The sequence below is a fragment of the Dasypus novemcinctus genome, chromosome 11 (assembly GCF_030445035.2).
Source record: "Dasypus novemcinctus isolate mDasNov1 chromosome 11, mDasNov1.1.hap2, whole genome shotgun sequence".
Lineage (NCBI taxonomy): Eukaryota > Metazoa > Chordata > Mammalia > Cingulata > Dasypodidae > Dasypus > Dasypus novemcinctus.
Window position 1 is genome coordinate 30,602,395 of NC_080683.1, and position 23,659 is coordinate 30,626,053.

Below are 23,659 nucleotides of genomic sequence, written 5' to 3' on the forward strand. Positions count from 1 at the left end.
ACAATTTAAAAGATTCTTAAAGCTCTAAGGATTAATGATAAAAAAAGGGTTACTTTGGTGTATCTTTTAATACAATTGGATTTCCTAAAGTAAATTTTCCTTTTCATAGGAATATTTCACTCTCCTCAAATGTTTTTTCTTATTTCTTTAAAATGAAAACAAATTATTAAGTCTCTAACCTCTATAGAGTCTTGTCCAGATTAATAGAGAGAGTGAGAGTAAGAGAGGCCAGAGAGATTCCCATAACATAAGAATCCCAAAATATAAGAGATTTTTTCCCTGAGACAGGTACCTTTCCTTCCAAATAGAATAGGAAACAAAATCTCACTAGTGTCAAGCATCAGTTTGTATTTAAATAATGTCCAATGTTCCACCAACAAATATAAAATAGACATAAGATTGAAAAAAGGGGAGTAGAAGAAAATGGGGTGGGGAGAAGGAAGGGGCAGGGAAAAGTGATGAAAGGCAGGGAAAAAAAAAGAAAGATCACACAGAGTAATTGAAAACTACTCTTCACCAACTTTATCATGAGCCGTCCCCAACAGGTGCATAACCTTGGACTGTACTGTAAATAGTTACTATTATTTCAGTGAAAGTCTTGCACATAGTTGACAAAACAAAATTGAGGGAATAAAATGGCCAAGTACATACTGGATTTGTCGCTCCAAAAAATCAACTCCAATGGTTTTCTTGTAGTCTTTTGTAAAAATGCCTTTGCAATATCGCTGAATCATACTTGATTTTCCAACTGCTCCATTTCCGACAACCACCATCTTGATAGCCACTTCCATATCTTCCTCCAACATTTTTGGAGTTGAAAATGAGTTCTGGCAACAACTCTAATTCCAGGTGATGAGATCTTCTCTCCCGAATCTGTGGTTTAAAATGAAATTATTTTTTCATGACATAAAAACTGCACAAAATTAAATAAGCTACAATTGTTTTATCAAGAAATAATCATATTGATTTGCAAGAATCTGTTTACATGGCTGAGATCACCTTCCTACCCCTTTTCAATAAAGTAAGTTATTTGAAAGGAGGGACAACAATATCATCCACTTTTGAATCTTTACCATTAATAAGCACAGTATATGACATCCAAGCATCAATTAATGCCTAGATCTACAGAGCTTGAAAGTCAAACATTCAAAAAATGGTAGTAATAAATTCCCCATAGTGCACGACCAAATAGACAACAAATACAAACTCTGAAGAAAATGCTTTTCAACCTCACAGACAATAATTAATATTCCTAGAAAAGCACTTCAAAGAAAGATTTTGGATAACAATGTACAGTCATGCGCTAGCACTGGACTCTTAGTTACAATGTTTCAGTCATCTGATGGCAATGAATCCTCTACAAATAATCTTATATCACACCTTCTTTTGTCATATAATCAAAGTAATAGAATGGATACTGTTTGCATTTTAGAATGAAAAGAATAAAAAGGCCGTTTCCTCATATTTCTTCTTAAAACTATTTGGGAAGCTCCTGCCCACTTTGCTATTACATTTAGTCCAGCTACCTTAGCTGAAAATTCATCTACACAACCACTATACAAAATGATTCCGAAATCTGAAAAACATTCCTTTCTTTGCCCCTAATGCAGTCTCAGCACTTGTCCCCGCTGTTTCACAAATTTGCCTGATTTTAAGAATCATCTAGGGAAGCAAATTTGGCTCAAGTGACTGAGCTCCAGCCTACCACGTGGGAGGTCTGTGGTTCGGTTCCCCATGCCTCCTAAAGAAGACAGAGAGCTGGCACAACTAGATGACAGATCAAGAGACACAAGAAGAAAAACATGAGAGATATACACAAAGCAGGGAGCAGAGGTGCCCGTGCCTCTTAAAATAAGACAAGCAAGACAGTGACGGACAGGCGCAGCAAGCAGACACAACAAGAGACTCAAGAAGATAAAAAACAACATAATGAGAGACAACAAAGCAGGAAATAGAGGTGGCTTAAACAATTAGGCTTCTCCCTCCCACATTGGAGGTCCTGGTTTCAGTTCCTGGTGCCTCCTAAAGAAACAAAGACAAACAGAGACATCAAGTGCAAACAAGAGGTTGGGGAGATAAGAAATAAAATAACTCTTAAAAAAAAAAAAAAGAATCATCTAAGACACAGCATAGTGGGGGCACTAGAGTGAGGTCAATTCTGCCCAGCATGGCATTCCTCTTTACTCTGGGGCTCCCCATCAAAGGGGCTGAGATTTTCTCAGAGCTGCACTGAAGACTGAGGCTCTTTCCAGTCAATCCTTCTGGTCCTCTCTTCTTCCAGACATCAAACCAGCATTGCAGTCTGAACAATAGAAATTACCCAACCTGGATAACAAAGAAAAAAAATAGATTTAAAAAAAAAAAAAAAAAAAGGACTGAGGCCAGAGACTTATGGAACTCAACAAAGTATCTAACATTTGTGTCATCAATCCAAAAGGAGAGGAGAAAAAGGCTGGGGCTGAAAAAAACATTTTAAGAAATTATGGTTGAAATATCCCAAATTTGACACTGGCACACAACTTACATATATCTAAAGATTCAAGAAGTTAAAATAACGAAATCTAAGACATATCATTGTAAAACTTCTAAAAACTAAAGAGAAGGAAAAAATCCTGCAAGTAGTCAGAGAAAGAGAACACATTACATGTAGGGAAAACATAATTTGAATTATGGCAAATTTCTCATCAGAAACCATGGTGGCCATACAGGTGATATATAAATTTTCAAGTGTTGAAAGGAATAAACTGGCAACCCAGAATTATATATCCAATGAAAATATTCTTAAGGAACAAAGGGGATATCAAGACAATCTCAGATGAAGGAAACTAAGAGAATTCACTACTAGCAGACCTAAGCTAAAACAATAACTCAAGGAAGTTTTCTAAACAGAAAGGAAATAATATTTTTAAAGAATATTGGATTACCAGAAGAGGAAAAAACATGGTAAGAGCAAAAATATGAGTAAATACAATAAGCTTTTATTCTCAAGTGTTCTTAATTATGTTTGACATTTGAAGCAAAAATTTTAACACTGTCCAATCTGATTTTCAATGTATGTAAAGCAAATGAAATTCTTAAAAAAATCCAAATAAACCAAAGGAAGGCAGGAAAAAGAAAAAGAGAGAAATGATAAGCAAAGAGAACAAACAGAAACAAAAAAATAAAATGGCAGATTTAAGTATTAACATATCAATAATTTCATTAAGTTTAAATTGTTTAACTACACCCAATTAAGAGGCAGGGATAGGCAGAACAGATTAAAACACACACATAGGAAGCAGATTTGGCCCAACAGATAGGGCATCCGCATACCACATGGGAGGCCCAAGGTTCAAACCCAGGGCCTCCTGACCAGTGTGATGTGCTGGCCCATGAGCAGCGCTGATGTGCGCAAGGAGTGCCATGCCACGCAGGGGTGTCCCCCACGTAGGGGAGCCCCACGCGCAAGGAGTGTGCCCCATAAGGAGAGCCACCCTGCACGAAAAAAGCGCAGCCCACCCAGGAATGGCGCCGCACACACAGAGAGCTGACACAGCAAGATGACACAACAAAAACGAGACACAGATTCCGGGTGCCGCTGATAAGAATACAAGTGGACACAGAAAAACACATGGTGAATGGACACAGAGAGCAGACAACTGGGGGAGGGGGCAGGGAAGGGGAGAGAAATAAATAAAACATAAATCTTTAAAAAATAAATTGGGAAACGGACTTTGGCCCAGTGGTTGGGGCGTCCGTCTACCATATGGGAGGTCCGCTGTTCAAACCCCGGGCCTCCTTGACCCATGTGGAGCTGGCCCACGTGCAGTGCTGATGTGTGCAAAGAGTGTCGTGCCACGCTGGGGTGTCCCCTGCATAGGGAGCCCCATAAGCAAGGTGTGTGCCCTCTAAGAAGAGCCGCCCAGTACAAAAGTGGAGCTGGCCATGCGCAGTGCTGATGCGCGCAGGGAGTGCCGTGCCACGCAGGGGTGTCCCCGCATAGGGGAGCCCCACGCACAAGGAGTTCACCCCGTCAGGAGAGCCTCCCAGCGCGAAAGGAAAGTGCAGCCTGCCCAGGAATGGCGCCGCCCACACTTCCCGTGCCGCTGACGACAACAGAAGCGGACAAAGAAACAAGACGCAGCAAATAGACACCAAGAACAGACAACCAGGGGAGGGGGGGAATTAAATAAATAAATAAATCTTTAAAAAAATAAAAAATAAAAAAATGAAAATTAAAAAAATAAAAAATAAAATAAAACACACACATACAACTATATGCTGTCTGTAAGAAACTCACTTCAAAACAATAATATATGTAAACTGAAAGTAAAATGGTGGGAAATGTAAAATGGTGGAAAACAATATACCAGATAAACATGATTCAAAAAAGTAAGTTTGTTGTAGTGGTTTGGAGCTGTATGTACCCCAGAAAAACATAATGCATTTCTGTGGATGTGAAGCCACTGTAAGTAGGACTTTTTGATGAGATGACTTCAGTTAATTTGTGGCCCACCTCAATCAGGATGGGTCTTAATCCTATTAACAGGGCTTTTTATAAGTGGAATAAAATTCATACAGAGAGAGACAACCATAGGAAACAAGAAGCTGAATGTTAAAGGAATCTGGAAGAAAACAGAAAGGCCAGGAGAGTCCTCCATGTTCACTGCCATGTGACAAACAAGCCCAGGACAAAGGATTACTGGCAGCCACACTGAGAATGTCAGTCACTGGAAAGAAAGCATAGCCTTGATAATGCCCTGATTTGGACTTTCTCTGAGCCTCAAAACTATGAGCTAATTAATTCCCATTCTTTAAACCAACCTATTATATGGTATTTACTTGAGCAGTTCAAGAAACTACAACAGATTTCTATATTGATATTAGATAAAGCAGACTTTAAAGCAAAGAAAAATACCAGAGACTGAAAGGTAACTTACATAATTATAGGAGAGTCAATCCATCAAGAAGACTTGGCAATCCTAAACATACATGTATCAAAGAAATAAAATTGTGAAATATGAAGCAAAAGCTGACAGATGAAAGGAGAAACAGACAAATCCACAATTAGAGTTGGAGACTTCCATACCCCTCTCTCAAAAATTCATAGAACTATGCAGAAAATCAGCAAGGATATGGAAGAACGCCATTAAACCATCAAACAACAGAATCTAATAAACATTTTTAGAGCAGTCACAACAACAACATATTAACACATTCCTTTCAAGCATCCACTGGACATACAGCAAAACAGACCATATTCTGGGCAGAAAACAGACCTTAAGCAGATTTAAAAGACCTGAAATCATACAGAGTATGTTATCTGACTACAATGACTCAAACTAAAAATCAGTTAACAGAAAAACAGGAAAATCTTTAAATATTTGGGAACTAAAAACACATTTCTAAACAATCTGTGGGTCAAAGAATTCTCAAGAGAAAAAAAGAACTGAATGAAAATAAAACATGTCAAAATTTGTGAGACACAGAACAGTGCTGAGGGAACATTTATAGCACTAAATTCTTACCTTAGTAAAGAGGGAAAGTTCCAAATCAGTTATTTAAGCTCTCATCTCAAGAAGCTACAAAAGAACAAAATAAACTCAAAGCAAGGAAAAGCGAGGGAATAAAACCAGAAATCATTGAAACCAGAAACAGAAGAGAGAAAATTTTAAAAACCGGTTCTTTGAAATGATCAATAAAATTGGCAAACCTCCAACAAAGAAAAAAGAGAGAGGTTACAAATTATCACTATCAGGAAAGAAATGGGATATTACAATAGGCTCAAAGATAATACAACAAATGATTCTATACATGTAATTTGACAATTTAGACGAAACGGACCAATTTGAAAAGCACAAAGCTACCACAACTCACCTAATGTGAAGTAGACAATTTGAATAACCCTATAACTATGAAGGAAATTGAATTTGCAATTTAAAAACAAAAAGGAACTCTCCAGACCCAGACGGTTTCGCTGGAGAATTCTACCAAACATTTAAAGAAGAATTAACAGGGAAGCAGATGTAGCTCAAGCAATTGGGCTCCTGCCTACCATACTGGAGACCCCAGGTTTGATTCCCGGGGCCTCCTGGTGAAGGCAAGCTGGCCTGCAACACAGAGTGCTGGCGGCCCGTGCCACGGAGATCTGGTGCAGCAAGATGATCCAACAAAGAAAGATGCAGAGGACAGACAGTGAGTGATGCACTAGACCAGGGAGATGAGGTGGCTCAAGCAACTGAGTGCCTCTCTCCCACACCAGAGGTCCTGGGATCAGTTCACAGTAGCTCATAAAGAGAAAGACAAGAAGAAAAAGACAAGCAGACACAGAAAGAACACACAGTAGACACAAAGAGCAGACAGCGGGTGCAAACAACAACAACGGGGTAATAAAAATGAAAAAAATTATAATAATAAAAAAAGAAGAATTAACACCTATGTTATACAGTCTCTTCCAGAAAATGGTAGTGGAGGAAACCCTTACCAACTTATTTTATGAAGCCAGCATTAACCTGATACCAAAACCATACAAAGGCAATACAAAAAGAAAACTATAAACAAACACCCTCCATGAAGATGCAAAATCCTCAACAACAAATCACTAAATCAAATCCAATTTATATATAAAACCAATAGTATATCATGACCAATTAGGGTTTATCCTGGGACTGCAAGACTGATTTGATATTCAAAAATCAATGTAATCCACCATACTAATAATCATATTAATAATTAATAATAAACATGAAATAATTTGCATATCAACTAATATAGAGAAAGCATTTGACAAAATTGAACACCTATTTGTGGTAAAACTCTCAGGAAGCCAGGATTAGTAGAAAACTTCTTCAATCTGATAAAATGCCTACAAAACAAAACAACTACAACAGCAACAAAAAACCCTACAGCTAATATTATACTTAATGCTGAAAGACTGAATGCTTTCCTCCTTAGTTTGGGAATGTAAGAGTGTCCCCTCTCACTAACACTATTCAACATCAGATGAGAAGTTCTAATCAATGCAATAAGGCCAGACAAAGAAATAAAAAGCCTACAGATTAGGGAAAATAAAATAAAAACTGACTCTATTCACAGATAACATGATTATGTATGTAGAAAGTCCCAAGGACTTTACCAAAAAAAACCTTGAGTTAATATGTAAATATAGCAAGACAGCTAAAGGATACAAGGACACAACTTACAAGGATACAAAAGACACAACAGTCAACTGTATTTCTATATACTAACAATGTACAATTTGAAACTCTTAAAATGGCATTTATACTAGCTCCAAAAAGCTTACAAACCCAGTAATAAAGCTAAAAAAAACTTGTCCTGGAAAAACTGAAAACTACAGAACTCTGATGAAATTAGTCAAAGAAGAACCATATAAATAGAAAGACTATATTCAAGGATCGGAAGACTCAACATAGTAAAAATATCAATTTTCCCTAAATTGATCTATGGATGTAATGCAATTCCAATCAAAACACCAAGGGAATAGGTGTAGCCCAATGGTTGAACGCCTACTTCATCCCATGCTTGTCCCAGGATTAATTCCTGGTATCTCCAGAAAACAAACAAAAAACCAGCAGGATTTTGTAGTTAGAGATAAGCTGATCCAAAATTCATACGGAAAGGCTAGGAATGTGGCTAAACCAATTTTGAAAAACAGTAAAATTTGAGGAAAACACTGTTCGGTTTTAAGACTCTAAGTTACTTTTAATCAAGAAAATGTGATACTGGCAAAGAGAAAAATACATAAACCAAGGGAAGAGATCATAGGGCCCAAGAGTAGATTGACAAAGATATGGTCAATTGATATTTTACAAAGATACAAAAGCAATTCAATGGACAAAAGACAGTCTTTTCAACAAATGGTGTTAAAACAATTAGACAGGGAAGCAGACTTGGCCCAATGGATAGGGCGGCCGCCTACCACATGGGAGGTCCACAGTTCATACCCCGGGCCTCCTTGACCCGTGTGGAGCTGGCCCATGTGCAGTGCTGATGTGTGCAAAGAGTGTCGTGCCACGCTGGGGTGTCCCCTGCATAGGGAGCCCCATAAGCAAGGTGTGTGCCCTCTAAGAAGAGCCGCCCAGTACAAAAGTGCAGCCTGCCCAAGAATGGCGCCGCACACAAAGAGAGCTGACACAACAAGATGATGCAACAAAAAGAAACACAGATTCCTGGTGCCACTGATAAGGATAGAAGCAGTCGCAGAAGAACACACAGCGAATGGACACAGAGAGCAGACAACGAGGGTGGGGGGGGAGAAAAAAACAAAAACAATGCTAAAACAATTGGACATTCGTATACAAAAAAAAGTAAACCTCAACCTAAACCTTACACCTTACAACTCTACATAGATCATAGATGGTAATGTAAAACTATTCTTTAGGAGAAAATCCTTTTGGCCTAGGATTACATTAAGAGCTCTTAGAAATGAAGGCAAAAACATGATCTGTAAAAGGAAAAACTGACAAATTAAAGTTCATCAAAATTAAAAATATTTGCTTTGTGGAGTGGGTATAGCTCAGTGATGAGTACATGCTTTGCATGTATGAGATCCTGAGTTCAATTTCTGATGCTTCCTTAAAAAAAAAAAGTTGCTTTGTGAAAGACATTTTAAGGGAATTAGAAGACAAACTACACACTGGAAAAAAATATTTGCAACACATATCTGATAAAGGACTTATATCCAGAATATATAGTTTTTATCAATCTTATCGATATATATCAATAAAGCATATAATCTATCCAAAGTGTACAATCAATGGTATTTAGTATAATCACATAGTAGTGCATTCATCACTTCCATCTTTGAGCATTTTCATTATTCCAATAAAAAAAAAAAGTTCTACTCCTCAATAATCAACTCTCAATCTATCTGTTTCCCCTATCATACGTAGATGCTATTTCCATCTTTCTAATTTATTTGTACTTATATTTTGAACAGATGGAGTCGAACAACATGTAGTACCTTTTGACTAGTTTCTTTCACTTAGTATATTTCCTTTTTTTAACCCTTAATAGAAGAATATTCTATACACTACTATACACTACTATACACTACTACCTGTATTTTTGCCCGATATTAACATTTGTAACATCAACATATATTTTTTTAGCTTGAAGGAAAAACAATATTATATATACAATATTACCCACAGTCATATTTCACATGAGGTTTCACTATGCTATACACTCCCATGTTACATTTTTTAGTTTTCCTTCTAGTAATACACATGACCTTAGACTAAACTTTTTAACAAGGATCATATCCATACATTATGAGCACTACCAGTTATAAACACTAGGATGTGCTTTCATGATTTCTATGTATTCCCAAATATTTAAAAATAACCTTTTTACCAATTCTTCACAGCTTAACCATCAGCATTCTCTAACCTCATTCTATTTTGTGCTGTCCTATATTCTAGTTATTAATTCCACGGGTTTACAAAAAATATGTATTTTATAGTTTGTAATAGTGCAATCATACAGTATTGTCCTTTTGGGTCTGGCTTGCTTCATTCAACATAATGTTCTCCAGGTTCATCCTATTATATTATTCATGACTTCACTTCTTCTTACAGCTGCACAATATTCCATCGTATACATACACCACAATTTGTCTAGTCATCAGGTGAGGGACACCTGCATTGCTTCCATCTTTGGCAACTGTGAATAATGTCGCTGTAAACATCAGTGTGCAGATATCTGTTCTCAGTTCTTCTAGGTATATTCTTAGTAATGGTACTGCTGGGTAACATGGCAAATCTACATTCAACTTCCTTAGGAATTGCCAAACAGTCCTCCACAGTGGTTGTACCATTCTAGACTCCCACCAACAATGAATAAGTATTCCTATCTCTCCACACCTCTCCAATACTTGTAGTTGTCTTTTTAATAGTGGCCATGCTGATAAGTGAAATGATATCTCATTGTAACTTGACTTCATTTCCCTAATCATCAGAGACATTGAACATTTTTCATGTGTTTTTTCACCATTTGTACTTCTTCTTTGGACAAATGTCTATTCACGTCTTTTGTCCATTTTTTAATTGGGTCATTCATCTTTTTACTGCTGAGTTGCAGAAACTCTTTACAGAGCACAGATACTAAACCCTTATCAGATATGTGATTTCCAAATATTTTCTCCCATTCAGTCAGCTGCCTTTTCAGCCTTTTGACAAAGTCCTTTGAGGTGCAAAACTGTTTAATTTTGAGGAGGTCCCATTTATCTATTTTTGGTTTTTTGCTTATTTTTTTTTTAAGATTTTATTTATTTGCCCCCTCTTCCCCTCCTCCCATCCTGCTGTTTTTGCTGTCTGTGCTGTCTTCTCTTCTCATTTTCTCTCCTCTAGAATTCACTAGGATTTGATCCTGGAGACCTCTGATGTGGAGAGAGGTTCCCTGTCAATTATACCACCTCAGTACCTGGTTTCTGCTGCACTTCACCTTGACTCTCTCCTTGTCTCTCTTTTTTCTGTCATCATCTTGCTGTGTGACTCACTTGTGCAGGGCACTGGCTCACCACATGGGCATTCGTGTGGGCACTGGCTCACCACACAGGCACTCATGCAGGCACTGGCTTGCCATACAGGCACACTTTCTCTTCTTTTTCAGCAGAAGGCCCCAGGGATCGAACCCAGGTCCTCCCATAAGGTAGGAGGAAGCTCTATCACTTGAGCCACACCCACTTCCCACCATTTATGTATTTTTTCTTTTGCTGCTCATGTTTTGGGTGTATGGTCCAAGAAACTTCTACCTACCACAAGATAAAGATATTTCTCTAAATTTTCTTCCAGTAGGTTTTATGGTCCTGGCTTTTATATTTAGGCCTTTGATCCACTTTGCCTTGGTTCTTCTCCAGGGAGATGGTCCCCTATCATTCTTTTGGCTATGGATATCCAGCTCTCCTAGCATCATTTGGTCAAGAAACTTTTTGTTCCAGTAGTGTGGGCTTGGTAGGTTTGTAAAAAACCAGATGGCCGTAGAGGCTTATTTCTGGGCTCTAAATTCTACTTGACTGATCAATGTGTCTACCTTATTGCCAATACCATGCTATTCCGACCACTATAGCTTTGTAGTATGTTTCAAGGTCAGGCAGTGAGAGTCCTCCCACATCACTCTTCTTTCCTGGGGTGTTTTTGGCTATTTGGGGGCACTTTCCCTTCCAAGTAAATTTGATAATTGCCTTTACTATTTCTGTAAAGTAAGCTGTTGGAATTTTGATGGGTATTGGAAATGTATAAGTCAGTCTGGATAGGTCTGACAGCCTCATAATATTTAGACTTCCAATCCATGAACAAAGAATGTCTACCCATTTGTTTAGGTCTTCTTTGATTTCTTTTAGCAGTGTTTTATAGTTTTCTGAATATAGGTTCTAGGTATTTGAGTCTCATTGTTGCTATTGTAAATGGAATTTTTTTCCTAATCTGCTCAGACTGTTCAATACTAGTGTACAGAAATATTACTGATCTCTGCATGTTAAACATTTTTTTAAAGATTTATTTTATTTATATGTCTCCCCGTCCCCCCTCCCCCCATTGTCTGCTCTGTGTTCATTCGCTATGTGTTCTTCTGCATCCTTGTATTATCAGGTATTATCTGTGTGTGCGGCGCCACTCCTGGGTGGGATGTGCTTTTTTCATGCGGGGCGGCTCTCCTTGCAGGGCACACTCCTTGCGCATGGGACTCCCCTACATGGGGGTGTCCCCGCATGGCACGGCACTCCTTGTGCATGGCAGCACTGCACATGGGCCAGCTCACCACATGGGTCATAAGGTCCTGGGTATTGAACTCTGAACCCTCCATATGGTAGGCGGATGCTCCATCAGTTGAGCCACATCCATTTCCCTGCATGTTGGTCTTGTAGCTTGTCACTTTGCTGAACCTGTTCATTAGCTCAAGTAGCTTTGCTATAGACATTTTGGAATTTTCTAAGTAGAGTATTATGCCATCTGCAAATAGTGAGAGTTTACTTCTTTTCTATTTGGATGCCTGTTTTCTTTCTTATCTAATTGCTCTAGCTAAAAGTTCTAGCACGATGTTGAATGACAGTGGTGACAGGGGCATTCCTGTCTTGTTCCAGATCTTAGAGGGAAAGCTTTCAACCTTTTCCTACCGAGTACAATGTTGGCTGTGGGTTTTCCATATACATCATTTATCAATTTGAGGAACTTTCCTTCTATTCTTATCTTTCAAAGTGTATATATCAAGAAAGGATGTTGGATTTTGTCAAATAACTTTTCTGTATCAATCAAGATGATGTGTTTTTTTTTCCTTCAATTTTTTAATGTAGTGTATTACATTAATTGGTTTTCTTATGTAGAACCATCCTTGCAGGACTCAATCCCACTTGGTTATGGTGTGTAATTCTTTAATATGCTGTTGGATTCTATTTGCAAGTATTTTGTTGAGAATTCTTGCATCTATGTTCATTAGAAAGATTGATTTGTAATTTTATTTTCTTGTGTATCTCTATCTGGCTTTGTTATTAAGGGTGACATTGGCTTCATAAAATGTCTTGAGTAATTATCCCTTTTCTTCAATTTTTTGGAAGCATTTATACAAGACTGCTGTTAATTCTTCTCAAAATGTTTAGTAGAATTTACCTGTAAAGGTTTCTGTTCCTGTACTTTTCATTGTTGGGAGATTTTTGATGACTGATTCAAACTCCTTAAATGTAATTGGTTTGTATTACTTGTAGAGTCAATGTAGGTTGCTTGTATATTTCTAGAAATTTCTCCATTTCATCTTGGTTGTCTAAATTCTTGGCATATAGTTTCTCATAATATCCTCTTTTGATCCTTCTCATTTCTGTGGGGCCAGTCACAACGTCCCTCCTTTCATTTCTGATTTGGTTTATTTGCATCTTCTCTTTTTTTCTTTGTTAGTCTAGGTAGGGGTTTGCCAATTTTATTGATCTTCTCAAAGAACCAGTTTTTGGTTTTGTTGACTATTATTTTTTTCCTTCAAATTTCATTTATTTCTGCTCTAATCTTTATTATTTCTTTCCTTCTATTTGCTTTTGGGACTGGTTTGCTATTCTTTTTCTCATTCTTCCAGGTGTTCAGTAAGGTCCTTTATTTTAGCTCTTTCCTCTTTTTAAATATAGGCACGTAAGGCTATAGATTTCCCTCTCAGCTCTGCCTTTGGTGTAACCCGTAAGTTTTGATAAGTTGTATTCGCATTTTCATTTGTCTCCATATATTTACTAAATTCACTTACAATTTCTTCTTTGACCCACTATTTAGGAGTATGCTGTTTAGCCTCGACATATTTGCAAATTGTCCCCTTTCCTGTCATTACTGATTTCCAGTTTAATTCCATTATGATCTGAGTAGGTGCATTGTATAATTTCAATATTTTAATATTTACTGAGACCTACTTTGTGGTCCAGCATACGGTCTATCTTAGAGAAAGATCCATGAGCAGTCAAGAAGAATGTATAACACACTGATATGGGATGCAACATTCTGTATGTATGCTATTAACAGAGCTAGTTCATTTATCATATTGTTCAGGTTCTGTTTTCTTGTTGATCTTCTGTCTAGTTGATCTAACAAATGTGTGAGTGGTATACTGAAGTCTCCAACTATTATTGTAGAGATATCTATTTCTCCCTTCAGTTTTGCCAGAGTTTGCTTCATGTATTTTGGGGTACCCTGGTTAGGTGCATAGTTATTTATGACTGTTACTTCTTCCTGGTGGATTGTCCCTTTTATTAATATATATAATGGCCTTCTGCATCTTTTATCTCTTTTTTGCATTTAAAAGGCTGTTTGTCCAATATTAATACAGCTACCCCTGTTCTTTTTTTGGTTACTGTCTGCATGGAATATCTTTTCCCAACCTTTTATTTTCAGCCAATTTGTATACCTGGATCTAACATGGGTCTCTTATAGGCAACATATGGATGGCTAATGTTTTTTTTTTTTAATGTATTCTGTAGGTCTATATCTTTTAATTCAGGAACTTAATCCATTCAAACTCATTTATATTTCTGTAGCTGCATTATTTACACCTATCATTTTTTAAAATTTTTTAAAAATTTATTTTATTTTATTTTAATTTCTCCGCCCCCCCCCCCCCCCCCCCCCGGAATACCAGTTGTCTGCTCTCTGTGTCCATTCGCTATGTGTTCTTCTGTGACTGCTTCTATCCTTATCAGTGGAACTGGCAATCTGGGTTTCTTTTTGTTGCATCATCTTGTTGTGTCAGCTCTCCGTGTGCACTGCCATTCTTGGGCAGGCTGCACTTTCTCTTGTGCTGGGTGGCTCTCCTTACAGGGCGCACTCCTTGCGCGTGGGGCTCCCCTATGCGGGGGACACCCCTGCGTGGCACGGCACTCTTTGCACACATCAGCACTGCGCATGGGCCAGCTCCACACGGGTCAAGGAGGCCCGGGGTTTGAACCATGGACCTCCCATGTGGCAGTTCAACGCCTTATCCATTGGGCAAAGTCCGCTTCCCTACACCCATTATTTTATTCTTTGGTTATCACATGTCAGATCTTATTTTTGTGTGTCTTTTTACTCTTTCTGTTATCCCTTCTGATAGTCTTCCCTTCTATACTCTGCTCTGAGCCTCTCCCTCCTTTCATTTTCTTTTGGGCTATAGGCTCCCTTTTAATGCTTCCTGGAAAGCTGGATTCTTTTTTATGAATTCTTTTAGTTTATTTATTTGTGAATATTTTAAAAATCATCTTCATATTTGAAGCCCAATTTTTCTCTTTCCATATCCTAATTATATCATAGCACTGTTTTCTTGCCTCCATGGTTTCTGATGAGAAATCTAAACTAAGTCTCACTAGGTGTCCCTTGTATGTGATGGTTTGTGTCTCCCTTGCTGCTCTCAGAATTTTCTCTTTATCTTTTAGCATTTGACATTCTGAGTATTATTTGTCTTGGAGTAGATCTATTTGAATTTATGTTAATTGTGGTACACTGTACTTCTTAGACATGTATATTCATTTCTTTCTTGGGAATTGGAAAATTTTCAACTAATATTTCCTCAAATACTCTTCTCCTTCTGGAACTCCCATAGCATGTATGTTGTTGTGCTTCATGTTATCATTAACTTGCTGAGCCCCTGGACCTCCTATATGGTAGGTAGATACTCTATCAGTTACACCACATCTGCTTCCCTCAATGTCTTCTTGATGTCCTTCATCACTTTAGCCATATTGTCTTTCAACTTGTTGATTTAAGAGATTTGTATGAACATCTCAAATCATGTGTCTCATCTGGGGTTTTGATAAATTCCTTTGCTTGGGCCATATTTTCCATTTTCTTAATATGGCTTAAAATTTTTGCTGATGTCTAGGTACCTGATTATGATGGGGAGTTTACTCTGATGCTCAATTTCTCTCTCTTGTGTAGGGATTTTGTGGCAGGAGGCTGTGTGTTACTGCTGTTTTTTGATTCTTGGTTAAACGTGTAGTATCTCTTTAGGATTATCTCTGTTGAATTACTCAAATCTGGTCCATGGATTCATAGTGGGTTACAGACCTGCTTCCAAGGTCTTAGGGAGGCAGGCTCAAAGAGCCTTTTATTTACCTTTCATTTCCTCACATGCAACTCCTTGTTTTGCCAGCAAATAGCAGCACTATTTGGCAGCTCCCTCAATTTCAGCCCTGGTCAGAAAGTGTTTTCTGCAACACTGACAGCAACAGTGATAGAGGACCCTGCCTCAAGGCTACTTAAAGCCTCACAAATCAAACTTTCTAGAGGCTGTTCTCCAACCTTTGCCAGCAGCACCCTCCCTTTCATCTTGCCGGATGTAATTCCACTCCGCTCTGCATCCCAACAACCAGTCCCAGTCAGTAGGGAGGGCGTTTTTGAGAGTTGGTTCTGTTTAGTCCCCAGCTGGCTCCCAGGGCAAACAACTGCACAGTCCCACCTGGTCTGGAAGGTCTAGTGGGCCACAGCAGACCAACTGTTGGCCAAAAGCTAACTCAGACTTAGGCTGCATTCCCCTCTCCCCTTTCTTTAGGAGGTGGACCCCTGCAGCCTTTCTGTCTGCAGCCTCTAGCCAGAGACTGGAGAATTCAAAACCTTCTGCTCTAAGAGTGGGGGGATGGGCACCAGCATCTTTTTACTCCAGAGTTTTCCCACTGAGATTCTTTTCCTTTGCCCCTCTGTCTTCTGGTTGGTATCCGGCCTTCCCCTGGTGCCCTAAACTCAAAAACATTTTTTTCAGGCCATTTTTGCCTGTCCTCTAGCTATTTTTCAGAGACAGAAGTGAGTCTTGTGTCTCTCTAATCCTCCATCTTCCCAGAAGTATAGAAAATATATATTTTTTAAACCTCAAAATTCAGCACAAGAAAACAAACAACACAATTAAAATGTATCAGCCACCTAACGTATCAGACACCTAAGGAGAGCATATACAGATGACAAATAAGCACTTGAAAAGATGCTCAACATCACTAGCCATAGTTAAAGGCCCATTAAAATCACAATGAAATACCACCATATACCTATCAGAATGGCTAAATTTAAAAATACTGACAATACCAAGTGTAGATGAGACTGCAGAGCAACTGAAACTCTTACGTAGCTGCAGCTGGTAATTACAAACACTTTCAACAGCAGTTTGGCAGTTTTTAAATAAAGTTAGACACACCATACAACCCCTCAACCCCACTCCTAAAAATAACCTATTGAAATAAAAAGTTATGTTCACACAAAAATATGTACATGAATGTTTACAGTACTTCTTACTCATAATTGCCCAAAACTGAAAACAACCCAAATGTCCTTCAATGAATGAATGTTTAAAGAGACTGTGCACAAGTATTCAACAGGATACTACCCAGTAAGACACAGGACAAGTCATCGTTAAATGCAACAACTTGAAGGAATCACAAAGGCATTATCCTGGGTAAAAGAAATCAATCTCAAAAGGCTGCACACTGTATAGTTTCATTTATATGGCATTCTCAAAACAATCAGTAATTGCCAGGTGCTAGGGTTGATAGAGGGTATAACTATAAAAGGATAGCATAAGGGAAATTTTTAAATGGCAGAACTGTTCTCTATTATAATTATAATAATGGTTACATGAATCTAAATTCATAACACAGCACACCCCTAAAAAAGACAATTTTACAGTATGGTAAATTTAAAGGAAGAAACAAAAAATGGAATCAAATTTTAACACAGGCAGTCACAGCTATTCTTAGTCACTACTCTACAAACTCACAACAGTATACCAAAACAACTAGGTCCTTAGAAAATAAGCATAATTCTTGGTAAACTAACTAAAATCCCTGACAGTAGTACTTTATACAAACACCCTTTGCCCCAGATTTAAACTTTAAATTTTTCCCAACCAATGTAGTCTATAATAAATTAGAGGATGAGCTAACTCACCCAATAAAGGGGTGTTTCTTCATTAATTGCCTGTATTTAAGTACAGATATAATTATATTTATAAAACCACTGGAAAACTTCTTAGGTTCAATGACGTCACCTAGACGATGTTAGGATTTACATAAAATCTAGAGAAGTTAATGTCCCTTTTCAGACGCGACTGCCACTTCACTTGATACTGACAGCAGAGTTATTCCTTCACACAGCTTCACGGTCTTATTCCTGGGAACTGCTGATAGTTCCTCTCATCTTTGAGTAAAGTAGTTCCGTGGCAGCCAGTGTCAATGAAATAGCGCAGTCTCACTCACTCCTATCCTAGTGGTCTCCGAGCATGAGACTGGGGAAGGGTGGGGCCGCGGCTAAGGATGGAGTCCCACGCAGCGAGGAGTGGGATCTAAAAGCCAGGCTAGAGCTTGGGTCCCACTTTTCCATCAAACCTAACCAGAGCACTCAACGCCCTTGCCTGTGTCTCGCCCAGTCGGATAGTCCCTTCCCCATCTGGGGCTGGGGGAACGCAGGCGGACGAGCGCTCCGCAGGGCTAGGGGCAGTGCGTCGGCCCCACCCCGCCCACGGGGCAATTCCAGGGAGGGAAGCACAGGGAGACCCGGCTGCGGGGAGCTGGAGGGGGCGCTGGGCCAGGCACTGCCGCCTGCCACGTCCAGCTGGAACTTGGGGACCGCACTCAGAGGTGGGGGAGCGGTCGTTCGGCAGCCAGGGTCGGGGGATGGGAGCCGGGCCCGGAAGCCCCTGACCCGGACCCCTCAATGAGGCACATCCCGGGACCCCGCGGAGAAAGGGTCCTTCCCCAGCGGAGCCGGGTGTTCCCTGAGCCCCTGGAAGAGGGCGAGTGAGAGGAGCGCCGCTGTGCCGGAGCGCTAGCAGCTACTCACCGTCCCCCGCCGCCGCAGACCAGTCACCCCGAGCGCCCGGCTCCTCCTGGTCGCGGCGCAACCGCGGCCACCACCGCCGTCGCCGCCTCCTCTTCCCAGCGCGCCAGCTTCCCCGGCGGGGCCGCCGGGCTAGCTCGCGCCCTCTCTCGCTCTTTTAAGAATGATTATGGTTTTTTAACAAACTTTATTGGTAGCCAGGGCTAAGAACAGGCAACTCAGCACCTACTACGGCAAAGGCGGCGGGGCGCGGGAGACGACTCCCTGCACCGATGGACGCGCCGCGTTGCGGAGCATGCGCGAGAGCCAGACTTCTGCGCATGCTTCATGCGCGCCGTGTATCCCGCCCCACCGATATTCTGGCTGGTGTTGGCGAGGGCGGCTGCTCGGGATTCTTGGCGCCTAAGGTAGAACTTGGCTCCGCAGCGGAGAGACCAGAGTCGAGCCGGAGCTCCTAGATGATGGACCCTGGAAAAGAGAAGTTTACCGAAGAAGACCTGCATAAATTTTGTCTACACAGTGATTAGAATTCCAGAACCCTCAAAGGAGTTGCCTCGCCTCGCACCTTTTTTCCCTTGTCGGAAAGACATCAAAGTGGTGCAATGAACTAAAGCGTGGAGCAAAGCCGAGAATATACACACATCCCGAAAACTGAGACTGAACAAAGTATAAGTCTGAGATTGTTAATAATTCGGAGAACTAAACTAAGAATTAAGACCCAACCAGAAGCAATTTAAACTTTTTGCTTCAGTTATTTGTATATTTCCATTGAAGTAGAAATAAAGATGGGAAATATCAGGTGTTGGCAGATGTAGAGTAACCGAATTCTCCTACCCTGCTCCTGGAATGTAACTTGGTGCAATTCCTTTGGAAAGCAATTTGTCATTATCCATGGAAGCAGCATACCCTATGACCCGAAATTTCCACTCCTATATATACAACTACAAGAAGTGCATACATAATGTTCATTAACTGATAGGTATCAGAATGTTCATAACTGCATTTATGCAGTTGTAATAGCCCCCCAATGGAAACAACCCAAAAGACCATCAGCAATAGAATAAATGAATAAATTCACAGTATTCAGATAATGAAATCCTGCACAGCAATGAGAGCAATCGACAACGGCAGGCAACGGATGTGGATGAATTGCACAAACGTAGAGTTGAGCAAAACAAGCCAGATCCAAAAGTACATGTCGAGTGAGTCCATTTCTATAAAGGACAAAACAGGAAAATGAATTTGCTAAAAAATGAGGATAACGGTTTACCTTGGGGAGAGGAGATAGTGCTGGAAGGGGTTAGTGACTGGAAGGCAGTGGGCTTTCCGGCGTCCTAGTTTGTTGATCTGAGTGCTGGTTATACATGTGTGTCCATTTGTGAAAACTCACCAAATTGTACATCTATGCACATTTTTCTGTGCGTGAGTTATACTTTATAAGCAGAAAATTTTCATTAAAATTTATTTATGTAGATATTAACTAGAAATTATTTTACCTATAAAATAGCTATATAGTTTTAGAAATGTAAATACAGTGATTATTTGCAAGAAATTTAATATCAAGGAGCCATTAGATTTATCTCTAGGAATTAGTTGGTGATGTATTCTCTGAAATTTGAATAATGTACTCATGTCCTTTAATAAAAGAAAATGCTAGAGGGAACTAGTCTGAAGAGCCAAATTTAAGAAATACTTCTCTTTTTTTTTGCAAAGCAAGTTTGGATTTAATACAACCAATTATGAGAAATAGTATAGCAACAAACATTTATAAATGAAAATGATAATTCTAATGTAATAGAAGTTAATTACAACAATTCTAATTTTTATATTACAGCTCTAACTATTGGACATAATAATCTAAGAATGAAATAAATTATTGGTTTAGTTATTTAATTTCCATGTAGGCCAATTCTTTCTGGATGATCAAATTTCTATTTGAGAATTCCTCACATCTTATTGGAATGAATTATAGCAGATAATATGCCAACTCATAATTTTATGAGGCAGAAAAACTCAAAACCTTTCTCAACAGTTATCATACTAAGTCATTATTGATCCAGATGGATTATTTTAATTAACGAGTATGCATAGGAAAGGATTAAAGAAAAATGAAGTATCCAAAAAAAAATCCCATCTCTCATCTTCCTCAATTAAAAACAATTGTTTATTTTGTTTGAAGAAACTTACAAAATACTGATCAAGAAACAATTTGCTAGTTGCCCTGAGCAACTCTTGTTCATAGAATATAATATTGTTATTTTACATTTATCTGATTTACTCCAGCTCTTTTTTGGTTACTATTTGCGTGGAATTCCTTTTCCAACCTTTCACTTTTAACCTGGTTGTGTCCTTACGTCTGAGGTAAATCTCTTGTAGACAACACACAGATGGCACATATTTTTTATCCATTCTATAAGTCTGTGTCTTTTGATTGGGGAGTTCAATACATTGACATTCAGTGTCATTACTGAAAAGGCATTACTTCATCCATTTTGTCCTTCAGTTCTTTGTTGTTCAACTATTCTATTATCTGTCTTCTTATCCTTTAGTTTACACTTTCTAACAATCTTCATTTCTAAATGCTTCTCCTAAACTTTCACTCTTGTTTTTTTCTTGCAGACTGCAACACCCCCTTTAGGTATCTCCTATAGATCTGGTCTTTTTTTTTTTTTTAACACATTCTATCCATTTTTGCTTGTTTGTGAAGACTTTGAACTCACCCTCATTTATGAAGGACAGCTTTGCCAGATGCAGAATTTTCAACTGGCAGTTTTGCTCTTTCAGTACACCATACCACTTTCTTCTCTCCTCCATGGTTTCTGATAAGAGGTCTGTACTTAATCTGAACAACTTTTCCTTTTCTGTGATGCTTTGCTTTTCTCTAGCTGTTTTAGAATCCTCTTTATCGCTATTTGTCATTCTGAATAGTAGGTGTCTTGGGGTAGGTCTATTCAGATTTATTCTGTTAGGGGTACATTGTCCTTCTTGGATATTGATATTTATGTCCTTCATAAGGGTAGGGAAGTTTTTAAACATTATTTCCTCAAACATCCTTTCTGTCCCTTTTCCATTCTCTTCTCCTTCTGGGACACTGTATTAGTCAGCCAAAGGAGTGTTGAAGCAAAATACCAGAAGCCTATTGGCTTTTATAATGGGTATTTATTTGGGGTAGGAGCTTACAGATACCAGGCCATAAAGCATAGGTTACTTCCCTCACCAAAGTCTATTTCCACATGTTGAATCAAGATGGCTGCTGATGTCTGCCAGGGTTCAGGCTTCCTGGTTTCCTCCCTTCCCAGGTCTTGCTTCTCTCAGGGCTCAGGGTTCCTCTCCTTCCAGGGCTTGCTTCTTTCTGGGCTCAGGGTTTCTCTCTTTTCAGGACTTGCTTCTGTTTCCTCTGTGTGCTTACTTCCCGGGGCTCCAGCTTAAGACTTCAGCATCAAACTCCAACATTAAAAACCCTCCAACTCTGTCCTTTGTCATGGCTTTTATCTATGACATGGCTCAATCAAAGCCTTAATCATAATTTAATCATGCCCAGGTACAGACCAGTTTATAAACATAATCCAATATCTGTTTTTGGAATTCTTAACTGTGATGGTTAGGCTAATGTGTCAGCTTGGCCAGATAATTGTGCCCAGTTGTTTGGGCAAGCAAGCACTGGGCTAATTGTAATACGAGGGCATTTATAGACTTTAGTCACCATTGGCTTTACTGCAGTGGTAAATCATAAATAACTGATTACAATTACACCAATCCGGGAGATTGCCATCAACAATGAGTGACACTTTATCCAGTCAGCGAATGCCTTTAAAGGGGAAGTGATTCCAGCATTAAGTGAGAATTTCCAAGCTCATTTTTGGACAGCCAATGTCTCCCAGAACTCATCAAGAACCTTCATTGGACTTTCATTGGAGCCCCAGGTTGTAACCTGGATGCAGAATCTGGACTTGTGCATCCCCACGGTCACATGAAAGAATCTTATTAAATTGCATACTATTGAAAGATATCTCTTGTTGATTGTTTCCCTAGAGAACCCTGACTACTACACTAACTATATCAAACTGCTACAGACACCAATAATGCAAAATTTGTGCATTTCACATTGTCATTCAATTCCCTGAGACTCTGTTCCATTTTTTCTATTCTCTTCTCTTTCTGTTCTCCTGTCTTTTCTAGTTCAGATGTTCTGCCTTCGAAGTCATTAACCTTGTCTTCAAGCAATTCAAATCTGCTCCTATGTGCTGCTAATGTATTCTTAATCTCATCCATCATGTCTTTCATTCTCACAAGGTCTTTTACTTTTCTTTGCAGGCTTTCAAGTTGTTATTTATATTCTTCCAGTGTCTTCTTAATCTCCTTTACATCTTTGGTCATATTTTCTATAAATTCCTTGAAGTTATTTAGGAGAATTGTGTGATTATCACTGATTGTCTTAAATCCTGTATCTCTTCAGGATATTTGATTTCTTCTTTTGGCTGGGCCATCTTGTCCTGTTTCCTAGTATAGCTTGTAATTTTTTGCTGATGTCTAGGCATCTGAATATGCTGGTGTATTTACTCTAATGGCCAATTTCTCTCTTGCCTATTGTTGTTGTTGTCGTTATTGTTTTTACAACTTTTCTTTGATATTTGACTCACCTTATTCTCAGTCTTTAAAACTGCCCAGCTTATGTTTTCAAAATTGGGCCAGGGATTCACTAGTGAGGCACAGATTTTCTCCCAGGGGTTGGTTACAGAAAGCATGAAGTTTTTGTCCATGCAATTTCCAGACCAGCCAGCAGATGATGCCAATTAGCACACCTTAAACTGACGTGTTTCAGTCTCTGTTTTCCTGTGTTCCTGTGTTGATCTTCAGAGAGGAGATTCAAAGTGGGCTCTGCTGTCCAAAATCACTGAAGAAAAGCACCCTGTCCTCCCCTCCCTTTTCCCTTGAAATAGCTGACAAGAAGGAAGATGTCAGTTCCACACGGTTGGCTGCAGCAAACCAGGGATTTTACTCCAGCTTAAGATCTTGGGGGTGGAGGAGGGGAGCCCTTCCCTGCTGTCGCGGGGGCTTGGTAATTCACCCTTGTTCTTCATCTTCTTCATCTCTCTGTTCTTCACACTTCTGAGAGTTGTGTAGGTCTGTCCTGGTCTGCTGACCCGAAAGCAGGTGCAGACAGCATTTACCTCTTTCTCTGTTGTTTTTGGGAGGGCATTCAGCTTTGCCTGTTCATCCCTTGCCATCTTCCCATAATCCTCAAGAAATACTCCTTGAAGTACCTTCTCCCCCCTGAAAATCATTCCTTTTCTTCGCCTTATCCCCATTACCTTGCTATTACCATGGACTTGTTGGATACTTTCAATGCAAATAAAATCCACCTTTTATTTGACTGAAGGCTGTATCCACAGACACAGCAGAGA

The 23,659-nt window shown here is 39.3% G+C and overlaps 1 protein-coding gene across 3 annotated transcripts in view; it reads right to left on the reverse strand.

The window, feature by feature from the left end:
- The window catches only part of RAB23 (RAB23, member RAS oncogene family), a 43,595-nt gene extending 25,012 nt beyond the window's left edge, over positions 1 to 18,583 (reverse strand). The window contains exons 1-5 of one of the 3 annotated variants that reach the window (XM_058306924.1): positions 18,258 to 18,562; positions 5,508 to 5,561; positions 4,920 to 4,961; positions 2,185 to 2,325; positions 652 to 873 (exon numbers count right to left, since the gene is read on the reverse strand). In XM_058306924.1, coding sequence (XP_058162907.1) covers positions 652 to 806 — 155 coding nt within the window. In that variant the 5' untranslated portion in view covers positions 807 to 873; positions 2,185 to 2,325; positions 4,920 to 4,961; positions 5,508 to 5,561; positions 18,258 to 18,562. Of the gene's footprint in view, positions 1 to 651; positions 874 to 2,184; positions 2,326 to 4,919; positions 4,962 to 5,507; positions 5,562 to 18,257 lie in introns of all 3 variants that reach the window. The other 2 variants (XM_058306923.1, XM_058306921.2) reach the window with 2 other exon arrangements.
- Between the last annotated feature and the right edge of the window lie 5,076 nt (positions 18,584 to 23,659).